The sequence below is a fragment of the Taudactylus pleione genome, unplaced genomic scaffold (genome assembly GCF_031769625.1).
Source record: "Taudactylus pleione unplaced genomic scaffold, aTauple2 ptg000579l, whole genome shotgun sequence".
Lineage (NCBI taxonomy): Eukaryota > Metazoa > Chordata > Amphibia > Anura > Myobatrachidae > Taudactylus > Taudactylus pleione.
The window spans coordinates 2538308-2551289 of NW_028284981.1; the positions used below are offsets into that span (position 1 = coordinate 2538308).

The 12982-nt window shown below is 44.2% G+C and overlaps 2 protein-coding genes across 3 annotated transcripts in view; one reads left to right on the forward strand and one right to left on the reverse strand.

Annotated features, from left to right (window-relative positions):
• Positions 1 to 68: 68 nt before the first annotated feature.
• PTRH1 (peptidyl-tRNA hydrolase 1 homolog) lies at positions 69 to 7834 on the reverse strand. Its single transcript, XM_088453367.1, has 5 exons — positions 7469 to 7834; positions 5246 to 5465; positions 2151 to 2250; positions 1012 to 1057; positions 69 to 928 (listed from the first exon to the last, which is right to left on the reverse strand). Exons 1-5 carry the CDS (start codon positions 7571 to 7573, stop codon positions 722 to 724), a joined length of 678 nt encoding a protein of 225 aa, XP_088309493.1. The 5' UTR covers positions 7574 to 7834; the 3' UTR covers positions 69 to 721.
• TTC16 (tetratricopeptide repeat domain 16) overlaps positions 7782 to 12982 on the forward strand; it is a 20519-nt gene continuing 15318 nt past the window's right edge. For both annotated transcript variants that reach the window (XM_088453364.1, XM_088453365.1), the window contains exons 1-3: positions 7782 to 7970; positions 9696 to 9747; positions 12611 to 12780. In XM_088453364.1, coding sequence (XP_088309490.1) covers positions 7936 to 7970; positions 9696 to 9747; positions 12611 to 12780 — 257 coding nt within the window. In that variant the 5' untranslated portion in view covers positions 7782 to 7935. The remainder of the gene's footprint in view (positions 7971 to 9695; positions 9748 to 12610; positions 12781 to 12982) is intronic.

The following is a 12982-nucleotide window of genomic DNA, read 5'->3' on the forward strand; positions in this document are numbered from 1 at the left end:
GATTCTTACAACCACAATAGAATTTCTGCAGTACTGCAAATGTCAACTAAAAGCAAAGTAGTGGGAGGTAGTTATAAATCTCAATTTATTTAATGGGTAATAAATATATCTGTATGTAGTATTTTGAAGTAAATCTTATGTAATAAGTATAATTGGTCTTTATACTGTATAGTGGACCTGTCCACAGTGATCTATTTTATAATCAGTCATGAGTAGGTGTGGCTTATTCTGTGGATTCACAAAGTATGACAGACTAAACACACAGGGGTATATTTACTAAAGTGCCTTTTTTAGAAGTGGAGTTGTTGCCCATAGCAACCATTCATATTTTAGCTATGGTCTTCTAGAAGGTGCTGGATAAATGTTAAGTAGAATCTGATTGGTTGCTATGGGCAACATATCCAATTCTAAAAAAACACACTTTAGTAAATATACCCCATAGCAGGTCTCAGATCTAGTTGCAATTCAGGCTCAGGCATCTCCTATGCACTGCATTAGACCGGAGTGTAGATAACATACCAGATACTGTTAGACATGTCCTTCTCCATTATGGTGCCTGACTTGCAGTCACACCAACACAGCAATACAAACAACTGTACGCTCTGCAATGTTCCCGGTTCACCACATTCACTGTAAAAGTGCAAACACAGACGAGACCTGATGTCGGCACATGTGGCCTTAGACCAGCGATTGCCTGTTCTCTATTGGCAACTGGCTAAGCTCATCCTCTATGTTCCACCATCTTAGTACAGGCCGTTGGGTCAGTCCTTGTTGTCTGCTTAATATGTGCTAGCAACAACTCCACACCCCGCTCCAGAACTTGAGATAGCAGCTCCTGTTCGGGTCTTGGAAAGCGCCCAAGTACGTATGTCGTCACCGAGGAACTGTCATCTGGACGCCCGATGCCAATCAACAGCCTAATCATCTTCTGCAAAAAATATTCATTTTGATGACAGCCTTGCACAATAAAAAGGAATGCGTGCTTGAGGATGATATGGTTTATAAACTTACATCTGATCTCAGATACTCAATGCAGGAACGGACACCATTGTGGCCCCTGAAACACAGAGGCACATTCATAACATTACATTACATTACTAGTTTTGAGAAATTAACACCCAAATCCTAATTTGGGATTACGTTTTAGAATAACTTCAGACTAGAGAGGACTATCGACCTACAATGGTTAATCACCAATGGATCATGATTTTGCCATCAATAACAAAGATCCAATGGTTCTCCGTCATCGATGGCACAGAACCTGCAATGGTTTTTTTTTTCCCTTCCTGCCTGACTCCGCCCCGCGAAGCTTTGCATCCACCTCTGATTGGCCCGCTGCCTGGTGAGTAATAGAGCAGAGATGAGCATTGGCGACAGAACTATTGTTCTTTCACCCTTACATTTAGGAAATATGTTTAGATAATATCATAAAAGTTGTCATGAAACATGAGGAAGCAGCAGCAGTAACTTTTTAATCTAATGTTTAATACATTGAAAAAAAAATTATTTCCATGTTCTGTAATTCAGGCTCTGAGATAGCTGCGCTTACAGTGCACCGTGTCACCTCCACATACAGAGAGATACATATATTCCTGATAATACAGCCTATTAGAACCAGTGATGTCACTGAGGCTGCTCTTACAGTAGAGCTTATGTCACAGAAACAAAAGAAGTTTACATTAACTATAGTGGTCTGCACAATGGTTTCAGCTGGTGTCACAAGAGCATTTTAGAAATTCAGACAGAAAAATGCTGCAGTCTGAAGCTCCAGGTTGAACATTTTAGCAGCTTAAGAACTTTGAAGCACTCGTGTGACAGGGAAACAGCGTTTCTCAATTAAAGCTATGTAGATTGTAAGCTCCTAGGAGCAGGGTCCTCCTCCCCACTGTCTCACAGCCTTCTTCTCTAGCACTTCAATGACAGCCTTCACCTTCAGAGCTGTACTGTGTATGGAGAATTGTGTTGCTAATTGTTACTTGTGTTCTGTTTATATTTTGGTTACTGTATTGTAATGTAATGTTCTGTGTATCCTTTACTGTATGTTCGGCGCTGCGGACCACTTGTGGCGCCCTATAAATAAAATATAATAATAATAATGTAGCGCTACAGAATCCTCTAATATGCATAATATATACTTTCTTTGCAGTCACCTTGCGCTGCCTCCGAGCTTCAGAGACACCTTCCCCAGAGGTTTGTCCAGCTCGTCGTGCATGAGGTAGATATTCTCAGGGGTCAGGTGGAACTTCCCAGCTGAATTAACAACATAAATGACATGATAAATAACATGGAAGCAGTCTTGTACAATCAATTTATTACCGTACATAATATCAAATATCGTGTTCCATAACTTTACCGAAGATTATTTATAAGGGAAGGATACCCTAAGGGGTTAATTCTATTATGTGCGAAGGGTGCGAGTTGCCTTTGCTAACGGCGTTAAAACGGCAGCAACGGACCGGCACCTCGCACCCCGATATGAGCCTGAATTCGCATAGGGCTGCGAGCAAAATTCAGCGAATCCAGGCTGCCGCGAAGTGTGGCCATTGCCGCGATGACTCGCGCCGGAGAGATCAACGCGGCTAATACGATTGACCCCTAAGTCTACCATTTGTTGTAGCTTGTAGGTTAGGTTGTGACTCTGCTTGGGTTCTTCAAAACTGGGGCATAAGAAAATAAAATGGGCGGAGCTGGAACAACCTGTAGCCAATCACAGCACAGGAATGTTAAGGGCAGCACAGATTATTTAAATCCAGACAACTCCTGTTTGTCCATTTTTGTCAATTGTAGCCAATCTGAGTATCTAAATATTGCCAACATCGCACAGCAGTGATCTAAGGCTCCTGTCAAACTGATGCAGGAATATTATGGCATCAAACGCAGCTTTATAAAATAAACAAGGATAACCTGTTCCGTCATTTGCGGTGATATCGGGTCGTGTACCCACGCCAATGGCTCTCTCCGCAGCGATGAAGACGGGACATGTCACCAGAAGAGAACAGTAGGACTGGTGAGCACAGCTGGGAGACCCAGGATGGGGCAGGCTGAAGTGAGCTGGAATATGGCCCTGATTCAGAGCCAGACGCTCTTTGTGAGCGCTCGCTCTGAATCTGGGCGGCCGTTTTGTTTTTTTTTGTCCGGCCTCCAGGCCACTCGCTAAGCTGTGGGTGACCACCCACAGCTTTTGCGAGCGGCCAGGTGATGGTCGCGATCATCGCGCTTGCGACGAGACCCTTGTGGTAGGGTCTCGTTCCCGCAAGCCCCAGTGAGCTTCCCGCTCTAATAGAGCAGGAAGCTCACTACTGACATCACTCCCCCAAATGTCAGGCGTGCCTTCGGGAAGCTCACTACTGACATCACTGCCCCAAATATCAGGCGTGCCTTCGGGAACGCCTCCGTTTGGCCAGCCACCCCCCCCCCTCCCTGCCTACAAAACGGGGTGAGCTGTCAATTAACATCGACAGCCGCCCCGTCTTGTAGTGATTTCTCACTCGCTGCGGGGCACGCGCAGTGCGCACTGCCTGGCCATCGACCCGCTTGCGAGCGGGTCTGAATCAGGCCCAATGCCTGGTCCAATTTACTAATATAAGATATTCTTACACTTGTTTTTCTATAAAGGTTCCACACAGAAAGCCACCATATTTTTTTTATTTTTGCACCACTGCCTTAAGCCGCATACACACTACACGATGTATGTATGCGGCAATGTCGTCATCGGCGGGCCCGGCATCGGCAAGTGTATACACACTGCATTCAGCAGCATGGCATCACTGACTATAACCCCAGATTGGGGTGCATGTACTGTACAGCCGACTGGGGTTATCGTAAGCGACCAGCGGGAGCGCGCATCGCTTGGTCGTTTTTCACAAACACACTAGCCAATATTTTGAACGATAATGTTATCATTCAAAATATCGTCTAGTGTGTACGCGGCTTTACAATGCTCTGTACGGGATGCATTCTGCTCTATCTAGGTGCAGTTTAGAGAGGAAGGCCACAAACAAACTCATATACTACAAGGAGAGATTAAAATCTAATTTATACATAATTTTTCAAATAACATAAGGCCCGATGGTTTTACTGGCATCATACATTTGACATTGTAGTGAAAAATAAAAAAAGATGGAGGCAGGATGTGTTCAAATCTTATAGATAATACCTTTTGCATTTGCAGACAAGGAAATTTTAATCTTAGGCCTAAAATTTTCAAAGTGTCCTCATAGATATATAGCAGGATAGAATGGTGGTAGTGCTGCAATGTATGTAGGAAGTTTTAAATCAGGGGTGGGGAACCTTTTTTCTGCCGAGGGCCATTTTGATATATATTGTTTAATATTTATGTAATTTTAATTCTCTCTCATTATATTAACACATCTATACTTTACACTTCACTACCACCTTTTTTTTTCCCTTTTTCGTGTGATGCCCTGGGGTTGGTCCTTGGCTGGATTCTTTTGGGGGTGCCCTGCGCCTCGGACATGAACCCCTTAATGTTAGGGACACCGGTATAGAGGAGCCTTGACGCTGGCCCGGCGCTTAATCATATATTTGCAAATGTATGCAACTAATACTTCTGAATTTCTATTATCATGTAGGGTTCAAGTATTTTTGTTGATATTGCTGCAGTGTGCTGGAGGGAATATCCCTTTTTTTCTGTGGTTCAGTGTAAACCCCGCCCTTTACAAGCACCTGAGCAATATCATTAAGCTGATGTGAGCGACCACCATACTTTTTTATTTGCCATTTTGATATATATATATATATAGATAGATATATATATATATATATATATATAAAACACATTATTTGTGGGCCCAGTGCAGGCCACGCCCCCTCCGTGTGATGTCACAAGAGGCGGGGCTACAATCGCCGGTGATTACAGCAATGCCCGGAGCATCCTGAGGATGCTCCGGGGAGCTGTAGGGCAGCGGTGTGACTGTCTGAAGCATCCTAAGGACGCTACAGTTGGCACTGCTGCATAGATTCTGGCTGCACCCTGCTAGCCAAATGAGACTAGCAGAAAAAAAAACTCTGAGGGCCAGACCAAATGATTACAGGTGCCTTATACAGCCCCCGGGCAGGAATTTTCCCATCCCTTTTTTAAATGGTGTCCTTGGGCAAATTATAGTAATTTTTTCTCATTCTAACCGACACCTTTTTTTTTATGTCACTGACTAAAACTCAAAGTACTTCATGTCCATCTACAATATTGGTTTAAAAGGGGGAGGGGTGGAAATCTATACCTCACCTGCATTGGCCACACTTCTCCCATTAACGTTCATAAACTGGCGGGGTTTGAGTAACACTAGCTGTGCGCCATCCAGCTGGGCAGTGACCAGATCAGCTCCGATCCGCCTGTCTGTTTTCCACTGATCCGCAACATTGAGCCTCCGTGCCAGCAGATTAATGGCTGCTATGCCAACACTGTGCCTAGTGCCAGGCATGCCATGGTTCCCCAGCCCTACCACCTAGACACAGAAAATCAATAATACCAAGATGATCCCGGACTGTGCATAATATAGACGTGGTAAGTATTACGATCACACCATTTATATAGTCAGCAGCCCATTGATGGAAGGCTGCACATAAAACAGTGGGCTGCGGGCGCTTAGAATGCCGGCATCTCGACGGTAAGTACTGGGGTAAGGGGTTAGGGTTAGGAACTAAGGGAGGAGAGTTAGGTTTAGGATGCGGGTAGGTTAGGTTTAGGCACTAGAGGGGTGAGATTATGTTTAGGTAACAGGAAGAGAGGGTTAAGATACTGACCAACAGGTGTCGGTATCCTAACCCTGTCGGGATGCGGGCATTGGGATTCAGATGCCAGCATGCAGTACCCAACCCAAAACAGTAGCTCCTGCAATAACCTTCAAATATTTTATTTTTAAAATGCTGACAAAATAAGTAGCAAGAAAGAGAATTTGTAACCCCTCTTATATAAAATATTTCTCGTTTGTAAGCTCTTCTATCTGCATTTATATTGTCTATTTTTCTCTAGACATATAAGCTCTGTTTTCTCCACTGTCTGGTGCTGCAGAGAATTAGAAAGAGATAGTATTAATGTATAATACTGGTAGCTTAGGGAATATTTATCTTTGACCAACGCAACCCATCAGCTTCTGTAATTCATCCAGCACAGCATGTACAATGGGGATCCGGTCTACAGATCTACAGTAAAAAGGTTGACAATGTCTAGATAGACACCAGATTTTAGACAGTCAATAGGTCGACAAGGACAAGAGGTCGACATGTAAGAAGGTCGACAGGTACAAATGGTCAACACTTTTTATTGGGGTTAGGTTTAGGCACTTACCCCGACAGTTAGGGTTGGGCACTTACCGGGACGGTTATGGTCAGGCACCAGGAGTGGAGGTTAGGGATAGGCACCAAGGGGAGGGTTAGTGTGAAGATTAGGGTTAGAAAAAAATAAAAATGTGTCGACCATTGGCGTGTCAACCTTTTGAAACTGTTGACCTTCTTACATGTTGACATTCAGTGTGTCAACCTTTTGTCCCTGTAGACCTATTGTCTAACATCTGGTGTCTATCTTTTTACTGTAGATCTTTCAATCCACACCCTTAAAATGACAGGTAGTAGCTGAGCCTCAGTGGTTGCTATGGGCAACCTCTCCACTTTATCTCCCTCCAAGGCTTGATTAGATTTTTTAACATTCTACTTTTCGAACAAATAAAACCCTAAGGCAGTGTGTACTGTGTGACAACCCGTGCCCCAATTTTTCAAACATGTTAACCTGGAATATAATTATTTTTTAAATGATAGTGTTCAAAATATTAATGAGTCAGGAAGTGTTACCTTGTAAAGATCCAGTATTATTATTTGCATTAAACACTAACAAAATCATTCAAAGAAAGTGGAAAGCTCAGGCTCAGTGAAGCAGGGTTCAGTCTGAAGACTGGATTACATAGATCAGTGTTGGCTAACCTTGACACTCCAGCTGTTGTGGAACTATATATCCCAGCATGCCCTGCCACAGTTTTAGCATGCCCTAATAGCAAAACTGCAGCAGTGCATGCTGGGTTATGTAGTTCCATAACAGCTGGAGTGTCAAGGTTAGCCAACACTGACATAGATAATACTGAATAGGTACCTAGTTTATCATCTGTGACATCTTACCTCTCTATAGCTTTGCATGTAGATATATATATATATCTATATATAATCTTAAAAACAAAATGTCCCCATTACAGGATCCATATTGTTGGAGTCAAGAGTGTACAATGTCAAGTGGATCTCCAACAAAATGGCCGACCGATTAATTTTAAAGGGGAGTAATTAAAAGAAGTTTCCCTAGCGCTGTACGCCGGTGATTGGCAGGCTGTCCTAGTTACCGGCCTTCTCTACGGAAGGGGATAGATCCCCATTCAGGCCTCTACCCATAATGTGGCTGCTGTGTTATACTGAAGTATCGGCCACCATACACCGCTCAGGGTAAAAAGCACCTGACCGTTCTCACCATCAGGAGCTGATCCCCCGGGCGGTCACTGACGTGACTCATGCAGCGGCCAAAGCGGACAGACAGCAGCGTTCTCAGTGACTGCATGATCCTTTCCCAGCACATGCCGGGCAGACGTTACTTCCGGGACAGCGCTGTGACAGAAGGCTGTCCCCTGGGCGCCATGCTGTTTCCGGGCAACCTTGCCCTTACTGATTCTGGTCTACTGGCTGCTCACTGTGGTAACCATAGTCTAGAGACCTACTCAGATAGATCATATAATATGTATAACATGAGGGGTATATACTGATGGCCTGGACATTACACGGCTCTGTGGTGACAAGTATTTGCCCACCAGGTGGTGCTCAAAGCTGAGGATCTTAAAGCTTAAGGTCTTGCATTTGGAAACCAGCATTTTGAGCCCAGCCGCAGACCGTAGCACCCGGTGCCCTGCCTATAGCAACCAATTCCACCCCCATGTGCTCTCCATGGCAACGGGACGCGGCCCGGGCCAGGCCCAGAGGTAACAGACTAGCGCTGCAGGGTGTGACAGAGAACAGTCATGTTTATTTCCTATGTTATATATTATCTACGTTTGTTTTATTTTTTTTATCTTATTTTATCCATATTATTATTATTTTTTTCTCATTCGTATGTTTAGCCGGTTCATTCATTTATGTACTAGTCACAGACATCTGCTGCGAGTGCTCTGCAACACCCTAGATGCGCTGCAATCACCGTGTGGCCCCCCAAGTGCAACTACCAGTCCAAGAATACCTTTTCAGAGCCTGACAGGTCATACTGGGACTTGTAGTTTCACATCAGCTGCAGAACCACATGTGGCCCTACTCTGCTTTTTTATTAATAGTGTGTATATAAATTCCTACCCTCCAACATGACCCGTTCCATTAGGTACAAAATGCTCTGGCTCTGCGGCCGGCGGAAATACCTACTACACCCGCCACATAAGCATCTGCATCTATTGCTTAATGTATTTTTTTATTTCCCAAACTCATGGCAACCAATTAGAATGTAGCTCTCACTAGATAAATGATAGACAGAATCTGATTGGTTGCTGTTGGCAACGTACCGACGTGTCCACTTAGAAGGCTTGATAAATCTCCCCTAAAGTCATTATATTCTAAGAGCCCAGTATGTTACATTGTATGCACTCATCTAGACAGAGGCCCAAATCTATCAGTCCGTAAAGCTAATATAACACTTTCTCTAATTTGATGTGATGGAGGAACGTTGGGCCCAAGTGTTGGGATTCAATTAGCTCTTTACCACGTGAGGACAAGGGTTGTAGCCTCAGACTTTCATGCCCAGAGCTATTCAATTACAAGCTCTTTTCCTTGTGTAGCTAACACGCGTTAACCCATAGATTCCGGGATAAGTGCTTGGAGCTATGGGTTAACATGTTCACGGCAGCTACAATAGGGGCAGAAAGCCCTACTTAACTTTCTGTTCGAGCCTTGGGAGAGGACGAAAATAAATCCACGTTAAGTGCAGCCTGCACTCTTACCGTGGGCTGCAATTGAATAGCCCCAGGCACTGCTTCAAGCCTGCGACAGCGCAGCTAATTGAATCCGGCCCTAGGTTAGTAATGTCGTGTGGTAATGAGTAATTAAGTATCTCCTCTCAAAGCAGATTTTTTCAGAGTTTTGGATTCATATTTTAGGCTTCACTACAATCTAGGTAAAAAAATCTTTCCATAAATGAACAGTCCCAATGTGTCTTCCCGTTGATTGTGCTGAAAGGGCGAATGGTGCGAACACACTGGCGATTAAAGTGGACGACTGAACGATAACGATATCGTTATCGTTCAGTTGTCCACTTTATCGTCCATTTTTAACACAAAAACGAACGATAACGATGACGTGCGTTCCCGCGGGTCGGTCGTCATCATCGTTCATCGGGTTAACATGCAGGCCAACCTGACGATGTTGTCAGGTTGCTGCATGTTATGGAATGGGGGAGAGAACCTGGCGCTGAATGATATCGGTAATGATATCGTTCAGCGGGTGTGCTCAATGTCATGAACGACATTGAGCACACCCTGCCGGGGACACACTAGACGATATCGCTCAGGGAGCATATATTCTAGTGTGTATGCACCATATAGGTGAAATGGAGAAACCACTACAGTCTTCAACTAGTTAAGCTTTATTTTATTTGTATTGCTGTTTTAAAATGTTTGTGCTAAGTTCTTGCTATAATTATATTCTCACTTACTTATATTATTCAGGTGTTTGATGGCAGAGGCAGTCGCCAAAATGCACCCTCCAGCATCTGAAGAGGTAAGCATAATCACTGTGCCTCATTTCCGAAATGCAAATTGGGGGAGGCTCTACGGAAATCTTCTTAGGTAACGTAATTTGTGCTGGTGCGTCCTAGATTTATATCAAAGTGCTAAGGATTCTGAATTTATACCTCTACACGCTCCTGCCTATACCTTCTAAAACCTGCCTATACCTTCTAAAATTGATGCTATTTGCGTACGCAGTCATACAGTAAATAAATGCCTTCAGACTTTGAGAAAATGTGTTTCCAACGCACAAAGGTTATTATTCAAGCAAAGTACAGATAGTTACACGCTGTGATCTAAATACAATTTAGCGCAAAGAAATTATACAGACCCAAAGTACAGTTATACATATGCACGCGCTCTGGGACCAGATACCGGCATCAACAAGAAACCTCTATCAACAACATCAGCATGAAGACTACAGATTGGAGTCAGTACACACACATATATATATATATATATATATATATATATATACCCTTACAGAAATAGACAGTACAATAGAGAGGTTTGTTGCGATCCCATTGGTTCTCCATCACGGTGCTTCTGTTACGGGACATTTAACAGGTTGATTCAAATGGACACAGACCAGCCTCCGACAGCATTTTGTCTCCGTTTTCCCGCCTCATGCAAATCTAAGCTGTTCATTTTACAAAGTACATTTTGGTGTTTTAACTCTCTACGGTCCATAAGTTGAGAATGCATGTTGCGATCTTCACACCTATGATACCGAAAAGCTGTTGAGAAAGTGCAGATAAGTACAACACCAAACACGGTTTACTTATCATGTATTAAACCTTAGATACCAAATAGTCTCTATTTCACAGCAATAGTACAAAATGAATAAACCCTGAATATTACATTTTGAAGCTATGGAACCTTTTACGTGAATGTGCAGTGTGTAAGTATTAGGGGTTTGGGAAAAGACGCTAGTTAACTTGGGGCAGATGCGTACGCATGAAGCTAATAAACAGCGTTCACATGCAGGATGTTATGCATTCGCTAATGTGCGACATGTTAACAGCGCAACTGTGTGTAATAATGTGTGTAAGGGGTATGGTAAAATATGCGATCGCATGATGCTAATAATAGCATCGCCATATGTACTTAAGTGTGAGTTAAGCTAAAATGGCGCTGAGCGGCCATTCGCAAAATGGCGTCTTGCAGATGTCATTTTAAAGATGGTGTCTTGCGGCCATTCGCAAGATGGCGTCGTTTCGATCTAATTTTAAGCTGATCTTGTCTCAGCCAATTATCCAGCTTCGACAGTGCTTTCCTTTGTAGAAGAGATGGTGGCGTTTCCATGAGCCTGTGGGTTAGGTGGCGTTTCCATCAGCCTGTGGGTTAGGTGGCGCTTCCATCAGCCTGTGGGTTAGGTGGCGCTTCCATCAGCCTGTGGGTTAGGTGGCGTTTCCATCAGCCTGTGGGTTAGGTGCCGTTTCCATCAGCCTGTGGGTTAGGTGCCGTTTCCATCAGCCTGTGGGTTAGGTGCCGCTTCCATCAGCCTGTGGGTTAGGTGGCGTTTCCATCAGCCTGTGGGTTAGGTGGCGTTTCCATCAGCCTGTGGGTTAGGTGGCGTTTCCATCAGCCTATCGGTTAGGTGACGTTTCCATCAGCCTGTGGGTTAGGTGACGTTTCCATCAGCCTGTGGGTTAGGTGACATTTCCATCAGTCTGTGGGTTAGGTGACGTTTCCATCAGCCTGTGGGTTAGGTGGCGCTTCCATCAGCCTGTGGGTTAGGTGGCGCTTCCATCAGCCTGTGGGTTAGGTGGCGTTTCCATCAGCCTGTGGGTTAGGTGCCGTTTCCATCAGCCTGTGGGTTAGGTGCCGCTTCCATCAGCCTGTGGGTTAGGTGGCGTTTCCATCAGCCTGTGGGTTAGGTGGCGTTTCCATCAGCCTGTGGGTTAGGTGGCGTTTCCATCAGCCTATCGGTTAGGTGACGTTTCCATCAGCCTGTGGGTTAGGTGACGTTTCCATCAGCCTGTGGGTTAGGTGCCGCTTCCATCAGCCTGTGGGTTAGGTGGCGTTTCCATCAGCCTGTGGGTTAGGTGGCGTTTCCATCAGCCTGTGGGTTAGGTGGCGTTTCCATCAGCCTGTGGGTTAGGTGGCGTTTCCATCAGCCTATCGGTTAGGTGACATTTCCATCAGTCTGTGGGTTAGGTGACGTTTCCATCAGCCTGTGGGTTAGGTGGCGTTTCCATCAGCCTGTGGATTAGGTGGCATTTGCATCAGTCTGTGGGAGTTAGGTGGCGTTTTCATTAGCCTGTGGAACAAACCTGTTTCTTGCTAAGTACAGAGTAAATGCACGGGTGTGCCTACTTTTCCAGATCACTACAAAAACAAGATTTATTTTTTCAGAGCAGGATTATTCGCGGAGAGGGCAAATTTACATGCATTCCTTCACTCTGCAATACACTGGATTTTATAATATATCATAGCTTGCAGGGTTGTGTCTCATCCGATCCTATATAGTGGGATACACTTTGTACCTACCAGTTGCATACCAGTTGAAAAGAGCATTTGTAGATGCACTTCAAGCAAAAACTAAGAAAGATCTTCAAATGTACAAAAGTGCCACATATAATAAATACCGTTCCCGTGGCCTCCCACTGTCATGATTACTTAAAGCCAAGGTGGAAGGCGTGAGTCTAAAGTGGTAGGAGGTTTAATCTATATTATGCACAGTATATTTCCTTCTGCCTGCACACCTAGGCAGTGTTCAAGCTGGTGGAGATGTCTCCAAAGACCAGAAAGTCAGTGTGTACCAGAAAGTGTGCCGGATTGTATAACCAAAGCGATTTACTCTGTATCTTCCTGGTTAATTGTGTCATTTCATTACCTCTATTTTCGCACAGGAGACAGAAAATGTCTTCCCCACAGCAGTGAGCGAGGAGCAACTCCAGGAAGCCCGGGAGAAATTCCAAAAGAGAATATTTGGCTCTAGTCAACTCTTTTTAGAATTGGACAGCAAACCCCACCGACGGTCCACATTTGAAGACATCGTGCAAGACAAGCTGACTGTACAGTAAGTCTTTTCTAAGATGCCGTTTATGGCAATTTCTGGGAAAGATTTCAATAGTTTGAATTGATTTAAAAATAAAAACATCTGTCTGTTTTTTGGTTGGTCCATTGCCAAATCTTCTGAAGATCAAAGAACATTCAAAAAGATTCCAAGAAACTGTTATCAAAGACTACCAATAATAAGACGACTGTACAAAGATTCTGAA